Raw genomic sequence first — 21,766 nt, 5'->3', positions numbered from 1 at the left:
TTCATTGTTATCATAGTTAAGACAGTTATTTCTTCTCAGGCCACGAAGAATCTCACTGTTACCCTGAGTCTGGAAAAGAAAAAAAAAAGGTCTGGAAAAAGGCTGAAAAAAGTCTTGAATTCTGTCCACAAAAAAGTGTACGAACCCTGCCACCATTTTTTTGTGCTGTTTTGGCTTTTTCGCGCATGGCATTCATAGAATTCCTGGCGATTTGTAGGTAATAAATGAATTATGATAATTTCCTGTAATTCATGCATTAAGTTCGGCACATGTGAGATGCGACGTTTGAATCAAAAGTCGAACCTTAGTCGAATCTTCGACTGTTTCAGTGGCAGATACGGCAAAATTCGCATTTAATTTAAAACAGTCGAATTTAATTGCTTCAAACGTTGCACTTCACATGCATTTAACTCTCGCATTAAGTTCGGCACATGTGAAATTCGACGTTTAAACTGGGCCTTCATTTGTTGCGATATTGTTGATTCCCTCAGCAGAGAAATAGCTGCACGATGCGAATGACAAAATGTAGTCGACCTTACTGGAAAAAACTGCACGAACTACGATAAACAATACGGTTAAATACATGCTACGTTCCGTAACGTTCCCTACCGTTACGAAATGACACAAAGAAAGCGCACGCAAAATTTTTACTACAATTAGCACTATTTGAACAACAAACGGTAAACAAAGGAAAAGAAGAAGGCGTTAGCGGGTTCGGAGTGCCATTACCGCCAGTATTCAGGCGCTGTTTTTTTTTATAACATGGTGCTTGAGATATGAAGCCAATCATGTTTTATGCCGCGAATCCGTTTTATAAAATGGTGCCTTAAAAAATATTGAGCACTTTTTATGAAGCCAATTATGTTTTATGTAGCTAATCATTTTATAAAATGGTGCCTTAAAAAATATGGAGCTATTTTTATGAAGCCAATTATGTTTTATGCAGCTAATCATTTTATAAAATGATTAGCTGCATTAAGCACCATTCTATACAAAAAGAAACAGTAGCTGAATTAGCGATCTACAGCGTGCGTTTTTGACATTCTTAATAGTAAATTATTATCAATTATTATTTCATGGCTGGCAGTGCTTGTGGGCAATATGAAGCGAACACGAGCAGGCAAGATGAGCCCACCTTGCCCAGACTGGATTATTACCCGCTTTGGTTACGCACGACAAAGAAAATTGTTTGGAGCGGTAGAAAACAGTAAAAATAAAAAAAACATAAACGACTCTTGTGGGTTTACTGTGCTACAAAAACAGTTGGCTTGCTTTCCCATCTCTCGAAATAAACAAGTAATTCTCTATTCTTCATAAAGCGATAATAATATAATAATTGTGATAATAAATATTTCGTTGACCAAGTTTATTCGGTCAAGATGGCTAGATATTAGTTGGTTTTTTTCGCCTTTTGGTTTTTTTCTTTCTTTCTTTTTTTTTTTTAATTTTCTTTCTTTTTTTTTTTTTTTTTTTTTTTTTTCATTTCGACTTTGCACTTTTACGCATACGTATCGTTTTTTAGGGGCTGTAGCCAATTCTCGGTTTCTAAGATCTTGACACGTCTCAACACGGAAAGGCCATGCAAACCTGATTTTAAAATTTCTTTACTTTTCATTAGTTAAGAAAGTAGAAGTTCTCACTGCGTCGAGCAATATGAGCTTCTTTCGCGTGAAACATACCCTACCCCTCATCCTTAGCCCCTCACCCCGGAATAGACCTACCGTAGTGAAGCTTGGGTAACGATAGGTAGCGATTGTTCTCAAAGAATCAGCCTTTTCGTGACGACAGTTGCCTCGTTTTGGTTATAGTTGGTTGACTATAATGGCGGCTAACTATATCTTTTGGTTGATGTAGAAGGTTCTCCAATTAATTGTTCCCTACGGCTTGAGGAACATACTTTTTTAAACGCCAGATGCTGAATTTTAATAACTTCAACTCGATTAAATCAAAGAGTTCGACGCTATTGAAGTGGATGAAATGGTTGAGTTAGACAGGTTGAAAAAATTCATGATATGTACATTCGTCGTCGCCACGGCTTCATTTATTGTGATGTTTTACTACTCTGTCACTTTTTCGCGTTATACGGCATTGGGAGTGAATTATATTACAGAATTTAAGAGGAAAAATCTTAGCGCCGATATTAATTTACCAGACTTGATTGCTGGCGCTTTCGAAGAGTCGTTAAACTCAACTGAAAAAACACAACCGAAGAATTCCGCGCAATCAACTTTGAGCTCAAACGAAGAAGAGTCCACAAAAGAGACAGGACAACAGAATACACAAGATTCAAAGAAGGCTATTAGTAGTTCCAACCAAGTTACGATATTTCAGCCAACGGAAACGGAAAAAGGAACAAGCACGTCAACAACAAGCGTAGCTATTTTCATTCCAACTAAGAAAGTTGGTGGCAATAACAATTCTGATCAAGAATTAAGTTTATGTCCCGAAAAGTCACCAACTCTAGGTAAGCTATGTGTTATTTTAATCATTGAGTATGTGCTATAATCTTAGTAACTTAGCTTGAGACGCGACGTGAGACACAGTTTGATTATCTTTAAGCAGTTTTTTTTTTACGTTAAAAATACTCTACCCGCCCATTGTAATATTTGTCATGTATATAGATACTGAATTAAAAATATTATCATCTGATTTCAACGGATCCTCTTTTGAGCAATCTAGCTACATTATACAAGTTCAAATTCAACCTTAAGATCAAGTTAATTGAAATTTTTTTTTAAGTTTAATGTCATTTAACACCTCAACCTTTACCGCTTTTCACTGAAGCATTCAGCCATGTTGCATAGAAACCAATCTCCTTCTTCGAGAATGACAATGATCAACATGCAAAAAAAAAAGAAACGTGAAAGGCCCTAAGCAAATCTTTTATTGGTTGTTTACTTAGTCCTCTCTCAACTCGTGTTCAACGTGGCGCTGATTCTCCGATCAATCACTTTGTTGTGGGCTAAGAGTAGGTGAACGAGGGTATCGATTCTAGTTGGAACCATTTAGGTCAATAGAGTAAAGAGATAAATTGTTTTTGCAATTTTTCCAAAACCAGAATATTTAGTTATGATATCATTAACACAAATATATCTAGATGGATAATTAATAATTATTCCACGAGCGTGCGTTGGATATGAGATGATAGATAGCCAAGGAGGCGCGTAGCGCTGAGTTGGCTATAATCATCTCATATCCAACAAGCGTGAGTGGAATAATTGTTTTATTAAAAACGTTAAATTAAATTATTAAATTTTATTAAATTTTTAGCTCCCTTCTTTTAATTTTAAGCTGACACACACGCTTATCATATTTTGTAGATTATGGTATATTGGCTGATATACCATAATGGCTAAGCCAATAAAAAGTCTTGAATTGCATTATCCAATGATCTAGTTTTTAATAATACAAAATATATAGTACAATTATGCAATATTTGCCCTCCCTGTCCTTCCAAAATTTCATCTCTTGGATTAATGGTAAGTCTACAAACCTGCACAAATAATATAGTAAATAGCTACTGTTTAACCAAATTAAAATATATGAGCTTTAACAGAATAAACTATCCAATGTTTAAAAAAAAAACAGATTCTATGTTGTTTTGCTTCTATTCAATAATAGATCACAGAATGTGTCAAGATAATGCAAGAACCAAACAAATTGCATAGAAGCAGCCAAGCTTCTCACTGATGTTCTTTCGTCATTATGATGTTTTCTGTGATCTAGAGCAACACAGACCCAAGGCTACATGGGTGCTATTTGTTTATCTGATACAAAATGAAAATGTTGTTAGTGGCGACATCATCTATGCATCTATCCTTTAATAGATGTTGAACAGGAACCAATCAAAATGTGCATATAATTCAGCTTGTCATGTAAATAATGCTAGATGCTTAAGCAGGGGTTTCTGGAACAGTTTATATTAATACCTGTGGATGATAAATAAGTTGGCTGTGATCCGGGAGGGGACTGAACAACTACTACTTAGAAAACCTTTTTTAGCTGCTGGTCAGAGCATCTAGCAGGCATTTTAAGGGATGAGAGATCATAAAACCACCTGCTGTAAGGAGGATTTGCAAAAGGGTTGGGATGATCAAAGGGATGGGGAGGTTTGGTGCTGTTTGAATGTTTATGTAATCTAAAATTAGAATGAAATATAGAGATCTTGAATGTTTATGGAATCTAAAATTAGAATGAAACAGAGATCTTGTATGTTTATATTGCACATTCCAAGTTTCTATGGATTTTAATGGAAAGATGAACATCCCTTGTGAGCCTATTAAAAGATGACAGGAAAATCACTGTGAGGCAGACTGGATGGTGCTGTTCAGATAATTTTGATACTAAAACTTCACAAATAGACAGGTAAAAACGAACGATATAATATCCCGATGTTTTGGCGACTTCATGACGCCATTATCAATGGTACGAATGAAAATAAAATTAACAAATGCAAGTTCAAGAGTTACAACTAATTTGCATAGGGGAGGTAGCTACACAAATAGTTTAGCAAGGATAGAATCCGTTTGCACGTTCAAACTCGGTGAACGTTTACTCGGTTTTGATGTAAAGCTTTACATCAAACAATTAACACCGAGTTTGAACGTGCAAACGGATTCTATCCGCGCTAAACTATTTGTGTAGCTACCTCCCCTATGCAAATTAGTTGTAACTCTTGAACTTGCATTTGTTAATTTTATTTTCATTTGTACCCTTGATAATGGCATCATGAAGTCGCCGAAACATTGGGATAATATATCGTTCGTTTTTACCTGTCTATGTATTACTAAATCTTTGTTAATAAAACTTCACAAATCGGTGATTACTTGAAAAATTTTGAGGGCAACTCCCTGTGACACTTACAATAATTATCTATGATTTCTATGGAGATAGTGTAGACTGCAGACTATAGCATTCCATTCTGGTGCTAGGAATACCCTTTTTGATAATGATCATTTTTTTTTTTTTACTCTTTTTCAGTTGGAGCTTTATATGTAGACTCACAAGTTCCCAAGATAGAAGATGTGGAAAAGGATATGTCCAAGGATTTTAAAGGCTGGGTTGACCATGGAGGTCATTCGAAACCAACTAAATGTAAAGCCAGGAAGAAGGTGATTCGTTTAATTAACTCTATTTATTGAAAAGCTCTTTTAACTCTGTAACTCCCATGATCTTAACAATGGCTGTACTTCGGGGCCCATTTCATTTGCAGTGTTGCATTGAACAGAAAATAGAGCTTGCAGTTTATTTATGGACACATAATAAAAATAACCAAATTTGTTCACTCTAGTTCAGGAAAGGAAAAGTGGAGGTGCAATAGAGAATTAAAATATCAAAATTCATATTAAATAATTCCCATTTTCAGGATTTCTCTTTATAGTTTGCTGAATTTGGTTTTGTTTTTGGCATCTGTAGTTTTCATAGTCTCGATATCTACTGATTAAGATTACTTTAATCTCTTGTCAGTTGGCCTTAATTATTCCATATCGCAATCGTTTTGAACAACTGAAGATATTTGTACGACAAATGCACCCTATTCTTCGACGGCAGAATTTGGACTACAGAATCATGGTTATAGAACAGGTCTGTTATATTTGACACTTGAAACAGTATGCACTAAGTATCACTCAGATCTGAGGTGTCCCATGGTACAAGTGTATTCTCAATTGATTTTGATTTGTCAACCTCACAAAACAGGATAGGTGTGGCAAAATGTATAAGAACCTCACGATCATCTTAGGATAACTTTTTTTCCTTTCATCTTATCGGTAATCACATAAAAAAGTAAAGGTTTTTGGTGTCACTGGGTAATGGTTGATTGCTTTTCCCACTTTTCTCTAATTCCAACATTATTATGTGTTCACAGTACTGTATTGCCCAAAATGTACACAAGTTCTCCCCTCAAAGCATTACATCAGTTGAACATTTTCTCATATCAGTACAATTATTTCTCTTAAAAGTTCCACCTATCTTACATATTTTTACACCTGGTTTTGCTAATTTTTTCTTTCCTCTCTAGGGTGGAACTACCCTTTTTAACCGTGCCATGCTTTTTAACATTGGCTATAAAGAAGCTCTGAAGTTTGATGATTTTGAGTGCTTTATATTCCATGATGTTGACTTAATACCTGAAGATGACCGAAATGATTACAGCTGTCCCACATCGCCCAGACACTTATCAGTAGCCATAGATAAATTTAACTATAGGTAAGTGGTTGTGATCAACAACCTTATAATTATACTTGACTGTGTAGTCTTCATGAATCTCAGCAAGCAGCATTATAATCTAGATCTATTAATGTTTACATGTTAATTTAATAAGATTTTCAACAGTGTTTTCACAATGTCCCTGTATCCTGACCTTGTAATTTTTCCAGAACATTTAGTTATCCATATTTAATGTTTTGCTCTCTTAGATTGCCTTATTCAACTATTTTTGGAGGAGCGGGCGCTTTCTCCCGAGAACACTTTGAACTTATAAATGGATTTTCCAACCAGTTTTGGGGTTGGGGAGGAGAAGATGATGATCTTTACAACAGGTGAAAGTTTTGTTTTTTCAGCTGATAATTTTTGTAACTCAAAATTTGCATTGTAAGGTATTGGACAGAAAATCACCCCTCCCCCCCTTTCTACAATTTTGCAGCCATAACTATGTTGTTGGATCTCCCCCTTTTCGTTCTTAAACTCAATCTCTCTCCAGTTAACTCCTTTACCTGGGCTATTTTTCATGATCATCAATGCTTATTACAAAATGTTTCCAAAGTTAATGCGAGTATTGCTTTAGGGCTAATTGGGAAAATTCATTTTGAAGCCATGAATTATTTGTACATTGTTTTAGGATAGCAGCAAAGCAGCTTAAGTTGACTCGACCATCAATGCAAGTAGGGAGGTACAAAATGTTAAAGATATTTCACACCAGTGGCAAGGCAGACCCAGATAGGTAGGTTATGGACAAAATAAATGTTTATCACTGATGCATTTGATTGTAGTTTAGAAAACCACTCTTACTGGAAAATTTAAAATGATTTCATTATCACAATGAAATCAAAGTTGTCTGTCTGTCAAATCTTGCAGGTTGGTTTGTTATTTTGGTTGAATATGTTCTTGGTTGTACATGTAGAATAATAACAGTATACTTCCAGGACTGTGGTCTAGCAGCACCCAGTGGCCCCTGGCACTTTACTTTTGCTCTTGGGCAACTCAGAAATCTTTAGTTAGTTTTTCATTAAAAGCATATGCTAGCCACCCTGGATTTAACAGTTTCAGAGCACTGGGCTCCCTTCAATTTTTCTTAGAGCACAGCCTTGATTTCAGTCAAGGCTTTCTCTGTTTTGTTTTCTTAAGCTGCACATTTTTATACCACATGTTACTTTGTTCAACAGGTTTGCTAAACTAAAAGACTCTGCCCAAAGAATGGCTTCTGATGGAATTAATTCTCTTTTATATAAGGTAGAAAATGTAACAGAACATCGCCTTTACACACAGGTTACTGTAGATGTACGAGAGGCTATGCCAAAGAAATTACAGAATTAACCATAGTACAACAATTAGTAAGTGCCAGTCAACAATCGGAGTTTATAAACATCTGAATGTAGTTTTAGATAGACTCTTTTACTGTTGTTTGCTGACGTGCCAGGTATTAGAGAACAGGGTGAGTTTGCAGATGACCAATATGGCAGTCATCTTCAATTACAAGGAATAGACCTTTCTAGCTTGTACAAGACATGTCTTTTGTTTACCCATTTCCGGTTATGTGATAATACTCTAGAGAACTGTTTCTTTCAAATTTTGTGTTATTCATGTGCAAATGTACACATAGTTTACAAAAGATAATGCTGGGAATTCCAATTAGACCCGGAATGGCTCAACAAAACATAGAGGTACATGCTGAAGAGGTGCATTGGGGGCATTCAGGGAAAAAAACAAAAAACAAAACAAAAATAAAGACAGCAGAGTGACTGGAAAATATCTGTAATCTTTACACCAGTTTTGAACATTTCCAAGAGGACATTTTGCAACACCTGCATCACCCCATGGTACCTTGCAATTCACAATACATGGGGCTGTCAAACTGCCATTTTGTTCAGAGCTGCATGATGTAAATCCAACATGAGGGAGATTTACCAGCTTTGGTTAGTTATATCACAGGGGGCCCATACAATCTGTTTGTGTAGCCGACCGTTTTTTTATAGTGAATGTACCAGATTTACCGTTTGCCTCACCTAGAGTGATATATTGCTGACAAAATCGCTCAAAAAAAAACATTTTTGAGGCAAAAGGATGACTATGCAACACAGGTAAAGTAATTCAATGTTTAGTTATCAATGATTTATGTACATAGTCAGCAATATATCACTCTAGGTGAGGCAAACAGTAAATCTGGTACATTCACTATAAAACAACAGTCGGCTACACAAACAGATTGTATGGGCCCCCTGTGGTTATATTCACTTATTTGTGGGAATATCTTTGACAACTCAAAGCCCCTGATAGTGCTGATATAAGTGTCTGTAAAACATTCTTCTGCCAGAAGTGTACTCCTTGTATTTTTTACCTTCATTACCTTCTTGAGCTCTACCTCCTCTACTATTAAACCCTTATAGCTCTGACATGCATGAATAAGTCAACACTGCATTTGTGCTTTGCTGTTTACCTTGGCATGTTTTTATTGTTGGTATACAGTACAAATGGAAGAAAGACAAGTTTTTCATTGAAATTTGGTTTTTATACTGTGCCTGTCAAAGAAATTGACAGAGGTGAGAGAACAATTTTGCACTGTCAAGTTTCCATGGCATCTCCACTTGACAAGTTGCCTTTACCACTGTGTGTGGTAGTAAAGGTTCTACGTTACATGCACTGATGCAGCTTAAAATTGATTACAGTTGTTAGACTGGCTGGAAAAGACAACATAACCTAAACAAGACGATTTTATAAAGTTAGGTTAAGTTTTAATTATATTGCATACATTTGTAAGCAAAATGGGTTTTCCTTAAATATTGCACTAGTACTATTAACTTCCACACAAGTCAATAGTTTTTATTACAGATGCATAATACAGCCATTTTGCAAGAGAGTTCAGAGCACCATCCAGTCACAGCTTTTCATTAGTATATTCAATTCTGAAGTAATATAGTTGCCATATTCCTGGTAAATATTCCTTTTTTCTGAAAAGTATTATTTTGAAGAATTGATTTCCTGATTTAAGCTTCATATTGACATGGGCCTGTGACAGTGGGATAACATCACATTGGAAAAGAAATTTCATTGAAATGCATCCTTATTTATATAACAGAATGTTGTATTTTTAACTTTTTATATAGTTATTAAACTACAAATTTAAAAATCATGGAGGTGATGTGTTCTCAGTTATTGTGTGTTCCTAAGTCCCACTTTTTTTAAATTTTATCCTAAATTCACTTATGGCTTAACAACAATTTTTTTTTCAGTCATACTTTATACACTACATGTAAAATAACTACCAAAAAAGTATACTCAGGATTTTAAAATGCTCATTGAAGACCTAGAGATTTCTTTACAATCTGTTTTGCTATTTCATTGAATTTTTCTCTATTTTCTCTCCACATTTTCTACGAAGGAAAAGAAAACATGAAGTAAGGTGTAAAACAGAAAAAAAATTAGCTGTGCAGTGGTTCAGATTACTTTTACCTTCAACAAAAATGTTTAAACCAAAGAAATTTGAACCACAACCACTGTCATGGACTGGTGACATGAGCAAACACTGAACTGGGTCTCAACAATGAAAATAGTAGAGAAGAGAAAACAAACAAAGCAAATGTTTATTCCTCCTTCATATTGGAGTGAAATAAAAATCATCATATAACAGGGCTTGACACTAATTTTTCAACTTATTAGCCAAGTGGCTAGTGACATCTTAGATGTTTTTAGATGTTACGACAATTTCAGTCTGTTTACCAGCAAAACTGGCTAGTGGAAATTGGAAACCACTAGACAAAACTGAATTTCTACTAGTGTGTGGCTAGTGGGCTACCGTTAGTGTCAAGCCCTAATATAATACTCACCGAAGCATCAACATTTGCCCCACTTTCATCATTTGGTTCTGCAAGAAACAATAAGGGAATGGACTTAAAAACTAATAACATTGTGGGAAAAATTTGGTTCATTGGTACTCCTCAGAGTGAAAATGATTATTGTCATCAATGATCTATCCAAAATTGCCATAGCAGCTACATGTGGGCAGGCTGGATACAGTTCTAGAGACACAAATTAAAGAAAGTTGTAAGGGTTAGGGTACTATGAAGTTTTCAAATTCAAGTAGAGAAATTACTTTCCATGTTCAATGTCCAGCAGCATGAGATACTCCCCATTGTGTGCAAGTGCCTATTCAAAATGGGACTTTTTTAGATAGCAAAATGAACCATCTGACCAACCTGCCAGCATACTAACAACAGAGAGGAGTATTTTCTCAACAGACTGAACAGGGCTCCATCGTTCAGCGCTACTCTCGTACCCCATGGGATCGTCACCAGGGGCATGTAGAATGGAGATACACACTCGTCCATCAGGATAAACTAAAATGCACACCAAAAACAAAAAAACATGCTGCATAATTTTTGCACAATTATGTGTGTAGTCCCATTTTGAAGGATACTACTTCACTAGCACAAGACAAGATTATGCTTACCATTAGGATGGAACATTTCACAAGTGAACTTCATTTTTGGGGGACTCAAAGGATAATCTGGAGGGAACACAAGTCTTGTGGTAAAAACACCTCCTTCAAATGGAGTTCCTTCAGGGCCACTAGAATGAAATAAAGGTTGATTGAGACCGCCGTAGACTTACAACTGTTACAATGGAGGCAAATATGATGCAATGGTTGGCATCCTTGCCTCCCTCCACCATGGCCCAATTTCCATTCCCAGACCAGGCATTACAGTACATGTGAGTCAAGTTAATTGTTGGTTCTCATCCTTGCTTTTCTTCAAGCTCTCCCATTTACCCTCCTTCGCAAATACCATTAAACCAAATTCTCATTTGACCTGAAATACAGAGGAGGAGGACCCACCCATGCAAGTACCACTTCCTATAATCCTATTATCATTTCCTTTCCTTCACTTCATTCAGTACCATAAATCAAAGGAAACTGTGAATAAGTCGTGGATACATTGCACTTGAATGAGTTTTGAAGATAATTAAATTCCAATGGGTGACTCCCTGATACAGTTGAAACTTCTTGGTATTACTTTGAACTGCTGGGGTGATGTTGGGTGAATGGTCAGAGTTCACATTTTTAGCTAACATTAAGTACAACATACAGACTGCAAACCAGGTACAAAATGCAGACTAGGTACAAAATGTAGACTGCAGACTGCAGACTGCAGATTGGGTACAGAATGCAGACTGGAAATTTTGAAAACTGTCATTTCCTCTGATACATGATAACATATGTCATCTTACAACTTACGGAGTGTCACCCAATCGCCTTTAAGCAATCACTTTCTTGATCATTTGTACTATATTGGAATATTCCTTGCCTGTTTCTTCACATATCTTGTTTTTAACAAAGTGGCCACTGAATTCTGTTTTTAAAAAAGCAACCACAATTGTTCTCAAATAGAATTTCAAGCCATCGTATTTTAAAAAAAAGACAGCTTTTGTATGTTATGAACTCTTCACCTTTTTAAACCGATATGAGTATATTTTCAATTTGTTGACAAAAATGTGGACTTAGACCAAAACCGTTCCTTCGACTTTATATATTTTTAACGTTCAGGGGTGTACACACAATGATTTTCACAAATTATTATACATGTCTGTGTAGTCACCAAACAGACAAGAAGTAAAACAATCAGAAAAGTAAACAACTGACCAGTCAGGAAAACAATGCTTCACTTTCCCCAATAAAAATTTGCCAGTTACTCATTTTAGCGATATATGACGATATAAATACCAACAGCTTGCAGTGAGAAGAGTGAAGGCTTGAAACTGTATTTAAGAATGATTGTGAGCTGGACGTTTTGTTAAAAACAAAACATACCCGGGAATGGCAAGGAATATTCCACAATAATGCAAATGATGCCGAAAGATGACTGCAGAAAAGCGATTGTATTAAGTGTCTTCACTCATAGTTACACCTTTAGCCTTTCAAAGAGCTTTAATTCGGTTAACTGCAATGAGTATTTCATTAGAATCCAGACTCCTACGAAGGAAGGTCGAGTTAAACTTTAATGTCGCAGCAATACTTTGGAAATGTGATAGAGGCATTCCCGTATAATTGCAGAAGGTCGCTATCAATATTGATCTGCCATCAACATATGGATTTGTTCATGTGAGTGACACATTTACAGGAGTGACACATTTGCATATTCTGCCCCATTCTAACAGTCTTTTGTACGCTTCGCATACCCACAACTAAAAATGGGAGAACAAAAAAATCAGGCCAAAAGGCCAATGCGGTTTCACAGTTCCCTGGTAAAGGTGACAATGGATACTAAAGTTTGTTATTTTCTATAAAGAGGATGCTAGTTCAGAACTGGATACTTTGAGGTTTCCTTGACTGTTCAGTGGTTACTATTTCTACTCCTTGACAAAGAGAGGAACTCTGAGAATGATCCAACCTAACAACTCAACAGTTAGCACCCCATGATCCAAAGTTTATCCTGCTATCACAATAACAATAACAAATAACAATTACCACAATAACAATTTCCTCACTTACGTTATCAAAGCCTCCCATTCAAAAAAGTTTTCTTCAGAGAGTGGTCCTTAAAACAAACAAAAACTTTTGTTTAATTTAGTTCTGTAGAAATTGTGTACATTTTCGCCAAGAATAAGCAAAACAGAAAACCATTTCTGGAAAAATTATTATTTCAATTTACAGTTTTCTGGAAATTGTCCCCACCTCCCCTTGACAAAAAAAACACAAATCAAAACAGACACAAATCAAAACATCATGAACTATATTTATATTTAATACACATATCACTATTATCAACGAAAATTTCATTATGAAAGTTATAAGTCAACTTACCTGCAAGAATACCTTCCGGCGAATTCAGGGTCAACTCTGTTGAATTTTAGAAAGTTTACTTAAAAAGCTACAATGGTTCTATTATTTTACAGTTGTGTACTTAGTTGCCAAGCCTTTGATTCAGAGTGAGGCTGAAGGTGACCTTGTTGTGATAGAGACCTGTATCTACTTAGCATGATAACAAAGTGATTTACATTTGAAAGGCAGCAAGGTTTGTATCATAACAAGGTCAACCCTAGCCTCACTCCCATTCAAAGGCTTGGCAACCAAGCACACAAATGTAAAATGGACTGTTTGAGAGTTTTAATTTGCCACTATTTTTGCTCTCCTCTGGATTGAATCCTTGCGAGGTTAACATAATTTATATGTATAAGAACCTAAACTGTACGTACGTAGGTAGTTATTCAACACTAACTCGAATTAATGAAGCCCTTTTCAAACATAATAATAATAATAATAATAATAATAATAATAAAAGCAATGATGCGACGGGTTGTAATCTAATTCTGTAGTAATACAAATTTTTTAATATTCCATTTTTTTTACTTACCATTTTCTAATTTCAGACTTTAATAAAATTCACAAGAGCAGTGCTCATCCAGCTCCAAAGCTCGAAGGTAAATAAACTATGTCAACGACTAAAAATTCAGATAGTCGATTTCTAAACTACGCAATTTTGTAAGCTTTCTAGTAAAATTATATTTCTTAAAACCTAGGTGGGGAAATTACCAACCGTTAAACATAAGAACCACTACGAACGAAACTTCGAACTCTTGACAAGCTGACTTTAAAAGAGTGAAATTTCGCTGGACAAGCGTTCTGTTGTGGTTTACTTACGTTTATACTCAGCCATAAGCCTCTTGAGAGCAGCCCCTGCCATTTTTTTGTGCGTTTAGTTCCCAAACGCAAAAATTTTGACTATTTTCTCAAGGAAACATCTCGTTCTAATATCTGGTCATATCTGGTAACTCGTCAGCCTTTGTACACATCAAGAGCCCACTGTTCATAGGCCAGCAATGTTGTTTACGAACACAAAGTACGTTGTATAAATTGTGAACAAGATGGCGGCTGTTGGAAATGAATCTCAACTAATTCTACCGCTTGGTAAGTTTTGCGTCTGTTTCCTCAGAATTAATTGATTCATATATTTCTAAGTGGCATGAGAAATAATAAATATGTAAATAATCATCTGTTATAATGCATAAGGAGAACAACCTCGTCAAGTCCAGTACGGAAAGCCTGGTAGTAGTAAGTAAACTTTATTTGAGAAGTAGGTTGAGATAATTTGTTTGGCAGCCGAAGGGCTGATGTGGACCCACTACACAATCACAATTTGAAAAACACAAAAGATATTAACAAAAGAATAAAACAGATACGATGAATATATGAAGTTCATATATTTTGAACTGCGGTTATAGATACGTATGATGCAAGATCCTCGCAGTAGATAGCGCTATTTATGCAATAGCGAAAATCAGACCTGAAAAAAATCAGGCCTGTACGGGATTCGAACCACTGACCTCTGCGATACTAGTGCAGCGCTCTACCAATTGAGCTAACGTATCTGAATTATCATCACGGGTTTTTTACGAATCAACTTAACGGCCTGCTCCTAGTTGGCTCTCTACTGCGAGGATCTTGCATCATACGTAAAAGAATAAAAGCTATCTACAGGGAGAAAACATTATATATACATCCAAAAAAACTGAGATTTACAAGAGCCTAATTGAAAGAATGATATAAATTATACCGTATACTTTTACCTCACTCAATAACACGTGCACCTAACCTACTTAATTTTACGTAACTGTCAAATTATGGATTGTAGACATGTTCGGCTGATTTAGGAGCAGATTCTCCCATCTGCAGACACAAACAAATTATGGAGAATTATAAAAATAATTCATTTGTTAAAAGTCTTTCTTTCTTTCTTTCAGAATTAATTGACAAGTGCATCGGATCTCGAATTCACATCGTAATGAAGAGTGACAAAGAGATTGTTGGAGTTCTTCTCGGGTTTGATGACTATGTCAGTATCCTTTCTGATTGTTTACTACTCAGATAGTAACATATGCTGGTCGCACCAAATAGAACTTTTTAGTGTTGTGTAAGTTTTAAACTATGCTTCAGAATAATTTAAAGTTGTACAATGTATAGTTTTTCGTCCAAAAATTGCAAGGGAAAGCTGCTGGGCTCTCAGAACCCATAGTGAGTCAAATATGTAGGTAATTATAGTCTCCATCGCAGTCACTTTTGGCAAATGCAATTTTTGTGATCCCAACCCAGTCACTTTCTGTTTATGCATTTACCTCATAAAGCCTTTTAGTAGGCAATTTTAAAAACCCTAGTTACCAGAATTTTCTATTCCCCAAAATCCCTAAATGTGCAAGCCCATTCTAAGAAATCACTGGAAAATGCAACCCCATTTTAATCAATCCAGCAGTGAAAATGTGACCCTATCTAGCAGCATATCCCCATCAGCCTATTACTAAGATGTACTCCTTTTGAATTTTCTCTATACTTCCTTCTGTTTGAGCTGTGTCAGTTGTTTTATCTTGTATGTACAATTTGCTTTTCATCCTTGATTTGCTCTCAGACATTGTTCTAGAAGATGTCACAGTATTGTAAGTATATAAAATTGGAATTTTGTCATCATCATTCAATTATAAGGTGTTCATTGTCCGCAAGTCACCAGCAGTGATTTTCTCAAACTAGTAATTTAATGTATCTACGACATCATTCTGGAAGGCACTCCTCTAAATGCCCACATCCCTTTTGTACAGAAGCAAAAAGCAATATTATAAGATCTAGTGAAAATGTTATGTCTAATTTTGACAGTGAAAGCACACCAGAGGGACGAAGAATGACAAAACTCGACCAGATTCTGCTGAACGGGAACAACATAACCATGGTACTTAATGTTAAAAGTTAAAGTGCACCTACACTCAAAAAATTTTTTTCGCTTAACGAAGTAAGCTTATTTTTTTGAGTATTTCTGCGCAAAAATTCTTTTATTTGCTCAAATCTTCAATTTTCTATGCCCAGTCAAAATACGGAAAATCGGCCGCCATCTTGCCCCACGACCGAGTTTAAAGAAGAATGGCTCTAGCGGGTAATGTGACGTCAAATCGAGAACACGAAAGTCTGCATCTCACACATTTTCACTTGTTTGGGAAGATTGTCGTCGATATCGTCCGAAATATGCCGACTAGGTGTGTTGTATGAAGATTGTATGGAGCGCGATACCCTCTTGCAAATTTCGCACGTTGCTACATCCTTCTACAACACACTTAGTCGGCATATTTTCGGACAATTATCGACTACAACCTTCCCAAACAAGTGAAAATGTGTGAAAAGCAGACTTTCGTGTTCTCGATTTGACGTCACATTACCCACTAGAGCCATTCCTCTTTAAACTCGGTCGTGGGGCAAGATGGCGGCCGATTTTCCGTATTTTGACTGGGCATAGAAAATTGAAGATTTGAGCAAATAAAAAAATTTTTGCGCAGAAATACTCAAAAAAATAAGCTTACTTCGTTAAGCGAAAAAAATTTTTTGGGTGTAGGTGCACTTTAATGTTATTAAAACATTTGTTCTATGTTTGCATCAAGCCTTTCTTTGCAGCAGTTGTGTGCCTTCCTCATTTATTGAGATACTCATTGAGAGTTTTCCAAAGTGAAAGAAATCACCATGCAGACACACTTTTGTAGTGGATTTTTTAACCAGACCTTTGCATCATGTTAATTTTTTGTACTTTCTGGACTGCTTCCTTAAATGTAGTGGGTATTTTCATTTTCCCTTTTCTCAACTTCTTTTCAGCTTATTCCTGGTGGAGAGTATCCTTTTTGAAATAACTTGCAGCCATCTTTCTTGTCCTGCAAGTTCCATTACTCATGAGAAGTGCTTATTTAATTTTTGTTGAGTCCATGCATCTTCGATTTGTTCCCATATTTTGTTTTGCTTTATTGGTTAGCAATTTTTTGCAATTTTTCGTTACGGTGGCCAATTTACCACTTCAACTTTGTTGATATAACCAAATTTTTCACAAGGTTTGTTGCTCATTTGTTTGTTTAAGTTTTTCATCTTTTCTTCAACTTCTTATTTCCAGTTTTTGATGTGATAAAGAGCACTGCATGCAGTTGTTAGTGACTAATTCATTAAATCTTTTCTAGGTTGAGTAGCATTTAATCCTTAACAAATTCTCAGGGGCCCAGAGATCTGATCTGTGGAACAAGCATCAGAGGCAGCTGCTCAAATCATACACCTGTATATACAATGTGCAATGTCTGTTTTTTGGGGATACACTCCTTTATTTACAGCTGTGTTAGTTTCAAACTGAATTAAAATAAATTAAAAACACATGTGGAGTTTCGATGTTATGAATATACACTTTAGGATAAGAAGGGTTGGCCAGTGACAAGACCCCTCACTTTCCCATTGCCTGTGTGGCTGGTACATCGAGTAGGGAAGGGAAAAAGGGAAGTTTCTGCCAACACAAAGTGCAAAGTTTGAGATTAATGAATCCCAAGAATTATGTTTTGTGCTTGCATTACTTTCCTTCCTCTTCCTTCCCTCTTTTGGTCTGAACAGGCCAACCATTCCATTGATTAGACCTGGTTTTAATTAGTTGTCTGTTTTACTTATTGCTTTTTTCCAACACCTGAAGTCTCAATTCAACAATGAAACAGTGGATGGGCTGGCTCACAGTCAATGTGCCACTAACAGGTTTTTGACAACTTTTTTTTAACCTTAACCCTTTGACTCCTAAGAGTGACTGGCAGCTAATTTCTCCTTACAGTAACACCCCTAAGTAAAACATTAAAGTCAGGAGAATAAAGGAAAAGGTCACTAACTAAACAAGCTCTGATTGATGAACAAATTCTCCTAGTCAATACCTCAGGAAATGTATAGAGAACAGTATGAAGAATGTGCATGCTGATCTCAGGGTATTAACAGGGTTGTGAGTTTCTCCAAAGCCCAGTTTTCTTTTTCATCATTGTCCCGAGTGCAATACCAAACACAATGAGGTGTGGGAGGGAGAAAACAGAGACTTTTTTCCTGTTTGCTCAATGCCTGTGTGGTGTGAAGGACAAAGAAAATAAAGCATGAAGTAAGCAGCTACAAATCTTAGCATTGACAGCGATCAGTTCTCTGGTTTCAGCTTCTGTCGAACTCCATGCATTGTGCTGTTCTATTCATTTCCTGCAATTTTTTCCATAATTAAGAAATTTATCATTATGTAATCCATTAACTATTGTTTTTCTTCTTTGTGAGATAGCTACTCCCTAAATATTTCAATTAGCTCAGCATTATGTGTTGCAATATTTCTGTCTTTCACAATTGAACAAATTCTGCACAGAAAGCACAAAACACTGAATTAAAGTTTCTGTTTAAGTCAATCTATATATATATTCAGAATTTTCCTCCTCTCCTGTTCACTGTTAAGGATTCTTGACAGCCTAGTGTGCATGTTTTCAAGGGTCTTGGGCGAAATATTTGTCAACAGGTTTAATTCCTGGATCCAGAAGTGTTGAATCTCTTTCTTTTGAAGTGCATCCCTCAAAAAGGTCACAAAACCTGTAAAATGCTCAGCTAAGCTGTCTTGACCCCAGTCAGTAGTAGTTTTGTTGTACCAGAGTAGACACATTTTGAGAGGGAATGATGTCAAGGGTGAAAATGTTGCTTCTTTGTGGAGAACTGTGTTTACCACTTTAAACAAGCTGTGCCGACACCCTTGGTCTTTGTCCATGTCTTTAAGGAGAGCCTTCTGCATCAAGGTGTAAGACTTGATCCAGGCTGTGTCCTGGGCCACACCTGTTGGGAGATACCCATGCTGAGAAGAGGATGGTACAAAATACTCACCGTCAAGTTGAAATGTGGGCACAAGCTGAACCTCCAAAGCCTTAGACTGCTCACTGATGCAAACTTTCAAACCATTGGAGTTTGAAGCTTTCAAAGATAACGTTGAAGCTCCTTTACTGGTAATGCTCTGCACAGCTTTGGAAATCAGCTTGAAAAGCCAGTTTTGGAATTTCACAGGCACAAGGAAGCCATCTGGATTAGAAAACTCTTTATAAGGAGAACCCTCTGTTGCTTTTATCCCTGCATATCCTGCATCATTCACTTCAGAGTCAATGAAGCCTTTTTTTCCTTTTAAGACAAGGAGGATAACAGCATCATCTCCATCAGAGTGTATAGTTTTCAAATTTTCAAACAAACTCCCACCATATTCAAATTTACTGAGGAGATCGACATCAGATTTCTCCTTGCAGTATTTCAGCAATCCATCTTTCACAACCTGCTCAATAACTTCCTTAGACCACTTTGCATCTTCACTGAGAACTGTACCCAGGCTGTCAAGAAATCTGCGCAAGACTTGTAAAAGATCTGTTGGAGTTTGTTGCATATCAAGCTGAATTGGCTTTGGTTTCCCTGGTGATGTGACTGGACAGTTTTCAGCTCTGTTGTCATTTGTAGCCATCGAAACTGGAACTTGATAAATAATTCTATACATCAATATTACCATAATCTTTTCCAAATTTAGGTTTTAGAAAAATAAATAGGTAGGTCTCTGACCACCATATAAGCTCTTGATAATTAAACAAATTCTCCTCGTCAACACCCTAGGAAATGTATAGAGAACAGTATGGAGAATACGGATGCTGATGTAAAGGGTTAGGATGACTAGCAATAATTAAGGGATATAACACATTTATTTTTTATGCACAGAAGATTCTGGCTTGTAAGTTGGACAGTGCAAAGACAAATAAGACCCTGAGAGTCATCTCTGTGACTACAGTGAAAGTAGAAACCAATCAAATATTCAAAGAGAAACTTACTTTGACATTTAAGGACTTTATTCCTTTCTTTGTCACTATCCAAAATCTTTCGCAGCCTATCAGCCATGTTTTCCAGAGTTTTACTTGGTATATTATCCAAGAGGTTGATTCCTTCAACCCAGAAGTGATTCATATTCTTGCTATTTACTGCAGCATAAAGCGATTCCAGATACTCAATAAACCTCTCCCCAAGCTGGTCTTTATCCCACGAAACCTTTGAATTGCTATTGTACCTCAAAAATGCTGTCTTCAAATGGTAGCTTTTCAATTTAGCAAAGGTTGCCTCCCCCCTAATGATGCTCTTGATAATTCGGAGAAGCTCATGCCTGCATCCATGGTCCTCTTTATCCATTTCTTGCAGTCTTGCCTTCTCCCTCAGTGAGAATGACTTTCGCCAGAGAAGCTTACAATCACAGGCAGGAACTATACTTCCTATATAGGACTTTGCAACAAAGTAGTCTATGGTACCAATCTGGAAGGTTGGGACCAAGTCAGCTGACAGCTTCTTTCCTGAGTTGCTGTCTGTGATATCCAGCTGTACCGCTGGGCCGTGTGATCTAACTTTCATCTCACCTTGTAATACAAGTTCATTAACTGCCTTCTGAACAAGGCCAAAGAACCAACTTGCTCGCAGCTTGTCAGGGATAATATAACCATCTGTGTTTGTATACTTTTTAAGTGGTGAATCATCTTTTAATAACTTCAGCAGCACAAACCCCGGGACCCCAGCATCCTCTAGTATTACTTCCTGTTTGACTGTCTGTAATACTACCATGACATCCACCTCATCAGCTGCTTCAGTTTTAAGTCTCTCATAAAGGCTTCCTGTGTATTCTAGCTTGCTGATGGCAAGGGGTTGTGAGTTATCAAAGATATATCGTAAAACGCCATTTTTTAGGTAGCTATCCACCAGATGCTTGGTTTGATGAGTGTCCTCTTTATTTATTTTAACATGTTCTGCAGAGAATCGCCTGAGCTGTTGAGTGAGCCCTGTAGTCTTTTCGCAGTTTGGCTTGGCTTGAAGCATGATTACAAAACTGAAAAAAAAAAAAAAACTGTGCTCTCATGCATGTGATATCCTCGGCTCATTTGCACTGAAATAAGTCTGGGAAATACATTTTCATTACAACTTTCTTTTTACCTTGTTAAAAAAATTGTCATATACTGATATCCGCTACAGCTCATGATTTCCTCTCTGTATAGTACCTTCAAACCGAAATTATATTTAATTTTAAAGCAAGTGAATAAAAAAATTACTGAACTGAAAGGAAATGTTGCCAATTCTGGGACTTACCCAACTCTTTTTATAAAGCATTTTCAGACTAGAGATAGCACATTCCGTAATCTAAGCAGAATCCATATTCAATTGAACTCGATTCGTGTTGAAATCAATCACATGCATAAAGACTTCCAATGCTCTCTTGTACTGGAAGCGAGCTGTTGTTTTAATAGTTTATCTATGGTTGCTTAGTTTGTTTATTTCTTTGTTCGTTTTCATGAATGCTACAAACATTCCGGTCCCATTAAAGAGAAAGTGCGAATAACAAATATTACGGTTTGAGTTTGGTTTTTGTTTTAGTTTCAAAAAACTTCACCGACAGCAAAATAACTACCTCGAAGAAACCACATGTACTTACCCAGTCGTTTGCACTTACTAAATCTCCAAATTTTCTTGTTGGATGAGAAATTATATTTATGAGAACAAAGACAAGTCTCTCCTTGGTGCGCGAATAGAAAGAGAAAGTCGTAAAGAGAAAACACAATATAAATTCTTGTTCTTCCCCTTTAAAACATCACGTGGATTTTCTAACAAGACTGAAGCCAGTTCCGGTTTTTGGCGTTCCCTTCCCCCACCCCTACCCCCACCTTGCATCCACCAAGTGCGTTGTGCTATCTTTCCCAGTGCTTTGGCGCA

At 36.5% G+C, this 21,766-nt stretch overlaps 5 protein-coding genes across 8 annotated transcripts in view; 3 read left to right on the top strand and 2 right to left on the bottom strand.

The window, feature by feature from the left end:
* LOC148716077 (uncharacterized) overlaps window positions 1-198 on the top strand; it is a 976-nt gene extending 778 nt beyond the window's left edge. Inside the window, exon 1 of the mRNA XM_088746049.1 lies at window positions 1-198. This exon is cut by the window's left edge and continues 778 nt beyond it. The gene's annotated coding sequence lies outside the window, so the exon portion shown is untranslated.
* A 1,602-nt stretch (window positions 199-1,800) lies between these two features.
* On the top strand, window positions 1,801-9,346 carry LOC111338386 (beta-1,4-galactosyltransferase 1). The gene is made up of 7 exons (XM_022944870.2): window positions 1,801-2,464; window positions 4,981-5,111; window positions 5,467-5,583; window positions 6,020-6,207; window positions 6,417-6,539; window positions 6,839-6,940; window positions 7,383-9,346. Exons 1-7 carry the CDS (start codon window positions 1,978-1,980, stop codon window positions 7,531-7,533), a joined length of 1,299 nt encoding a protein of 432 aa, XP_022800605.2. The 5' UTR covers window positions 1,801-1,977; the 3' UTR covers window positions 7,534-9,346.
* On the bottom strand, window positions 8,635-13,990 carry LOC111338387 (ubiquitin-conjugating enzyme E2 G2). The gene is made up of 7 exons (XM_022944871.2): window positions 13,850-13,990; window positions 13,013-13,048; window positions 12,701-12,746; window positions 10,664-10,782; window positions 10,410-10,550; window positions 10,041-10,078; window positions 8,635-9,587 (listed from the first exon to the last, which is right to left on the bottom strand). Exons 1-7 carry the CDS (start codon window positions 13,890-13,892, stop codon window positions 9,510-9,512), a joined length of 501 nt encoding a protein of 166 aa, XP_022800606.1. The 5' UTR covers window positions 13,893-13,990; the 3' UTR covers window positions 8,635-9,509.
* LOC111338388 (U6 snRNA-associated Sm-like protein LSm5) lies at window positions 13,584-17,373 on the top strand. 3 transcript variants are annotated; one of them, XM_088745040.1, is made up of 7 exons: window positions 13,584-13,629; window positions 13,989-14,116; window positions 14,950-15,045; window positions 15,609-15,636; window positions 15,851-15,923; window positions 16,793-16,848; window positions 17,219-17,373. In XM_088745040.1, exons 2-7 carry the CDS (start codon window positions 14,074-14,076, stop codon window positions 17,232-17,234), a joined length of 312 nt encoding a protein of 103 aa, XP_088601166.1. In that variant the 5' UTR covers window positions 13,584-13,629; window positions 13,989-14,073; the 3' UTR covers window positions 17,235-17,373. The 3 variants fall into 3 exon arrangements, 2 of the variants coding, with proteins under 2 accessions (XP_088601166.1, XP_022800608.1); XR_015995326.1 differs by lacking the exon at window positions 13,584-13,629 and having other exon boundaries at window positions 16,793-17,061; window positions 17,185-17,373; XM_022944873.2 differs by lacking the exon at window positions 13,584-13,629 and having other exon boundaries at window positions 16,832-16,848.
* LOC111338384 (uncharacterized) lies at window positions 17,284-21,435 on the bottom strand. Of its 2 annotated transcripts, none has more exons than XM_088745039.1 (3): window positions 20,993-21,435; window positions 19,852-20,888; window positions 17,284-19,498 (listed from the first exon to the last, which is right to left on the bottom strand). In XM_088745039.1, exons 1-3 carry the CDS (start codon window positions 21,034-21,036, stop codon window positions 18,408-18,410), a joined length of 2,172 nt encoding a protein of 723 aa, XP_088601165.1. In that variant the 5' UTR covers window positions 21,037-21,435; the 3' UTR covers window positions 17,284-18,407. The 2 variants fall into 2 exon arrangements, with proteins under 2 accessions (XP_088601165.1, XP_022800603.2); XM_022944868.2 differs by having other exon boundaries at window positions 17,284-19,504; window positions 20,993-21,433.
* Between the last annotated feature and the right edge of the window lie 331 nt (window positions 21,436-21,766).

The sequence above is a fragment of the Stylophora pistillata genome, chromosome 14, assembly GCF_964205215.1.
Source record: "Stylophora pistillata chromosome 14, jaStyPist1.2, whole genome shotgun sequence".
In the NCBI taxonomy this organism is placed as follows: Eukaryota; Metazoa; Cnidaria; class Anthozoa; order Scleractinia; family Pocilloporidae; genus Stylophora; species Stylophora pistillata.
This window is presented reverse-complemented; position numbering and strand designations above follow the sequence as displayed.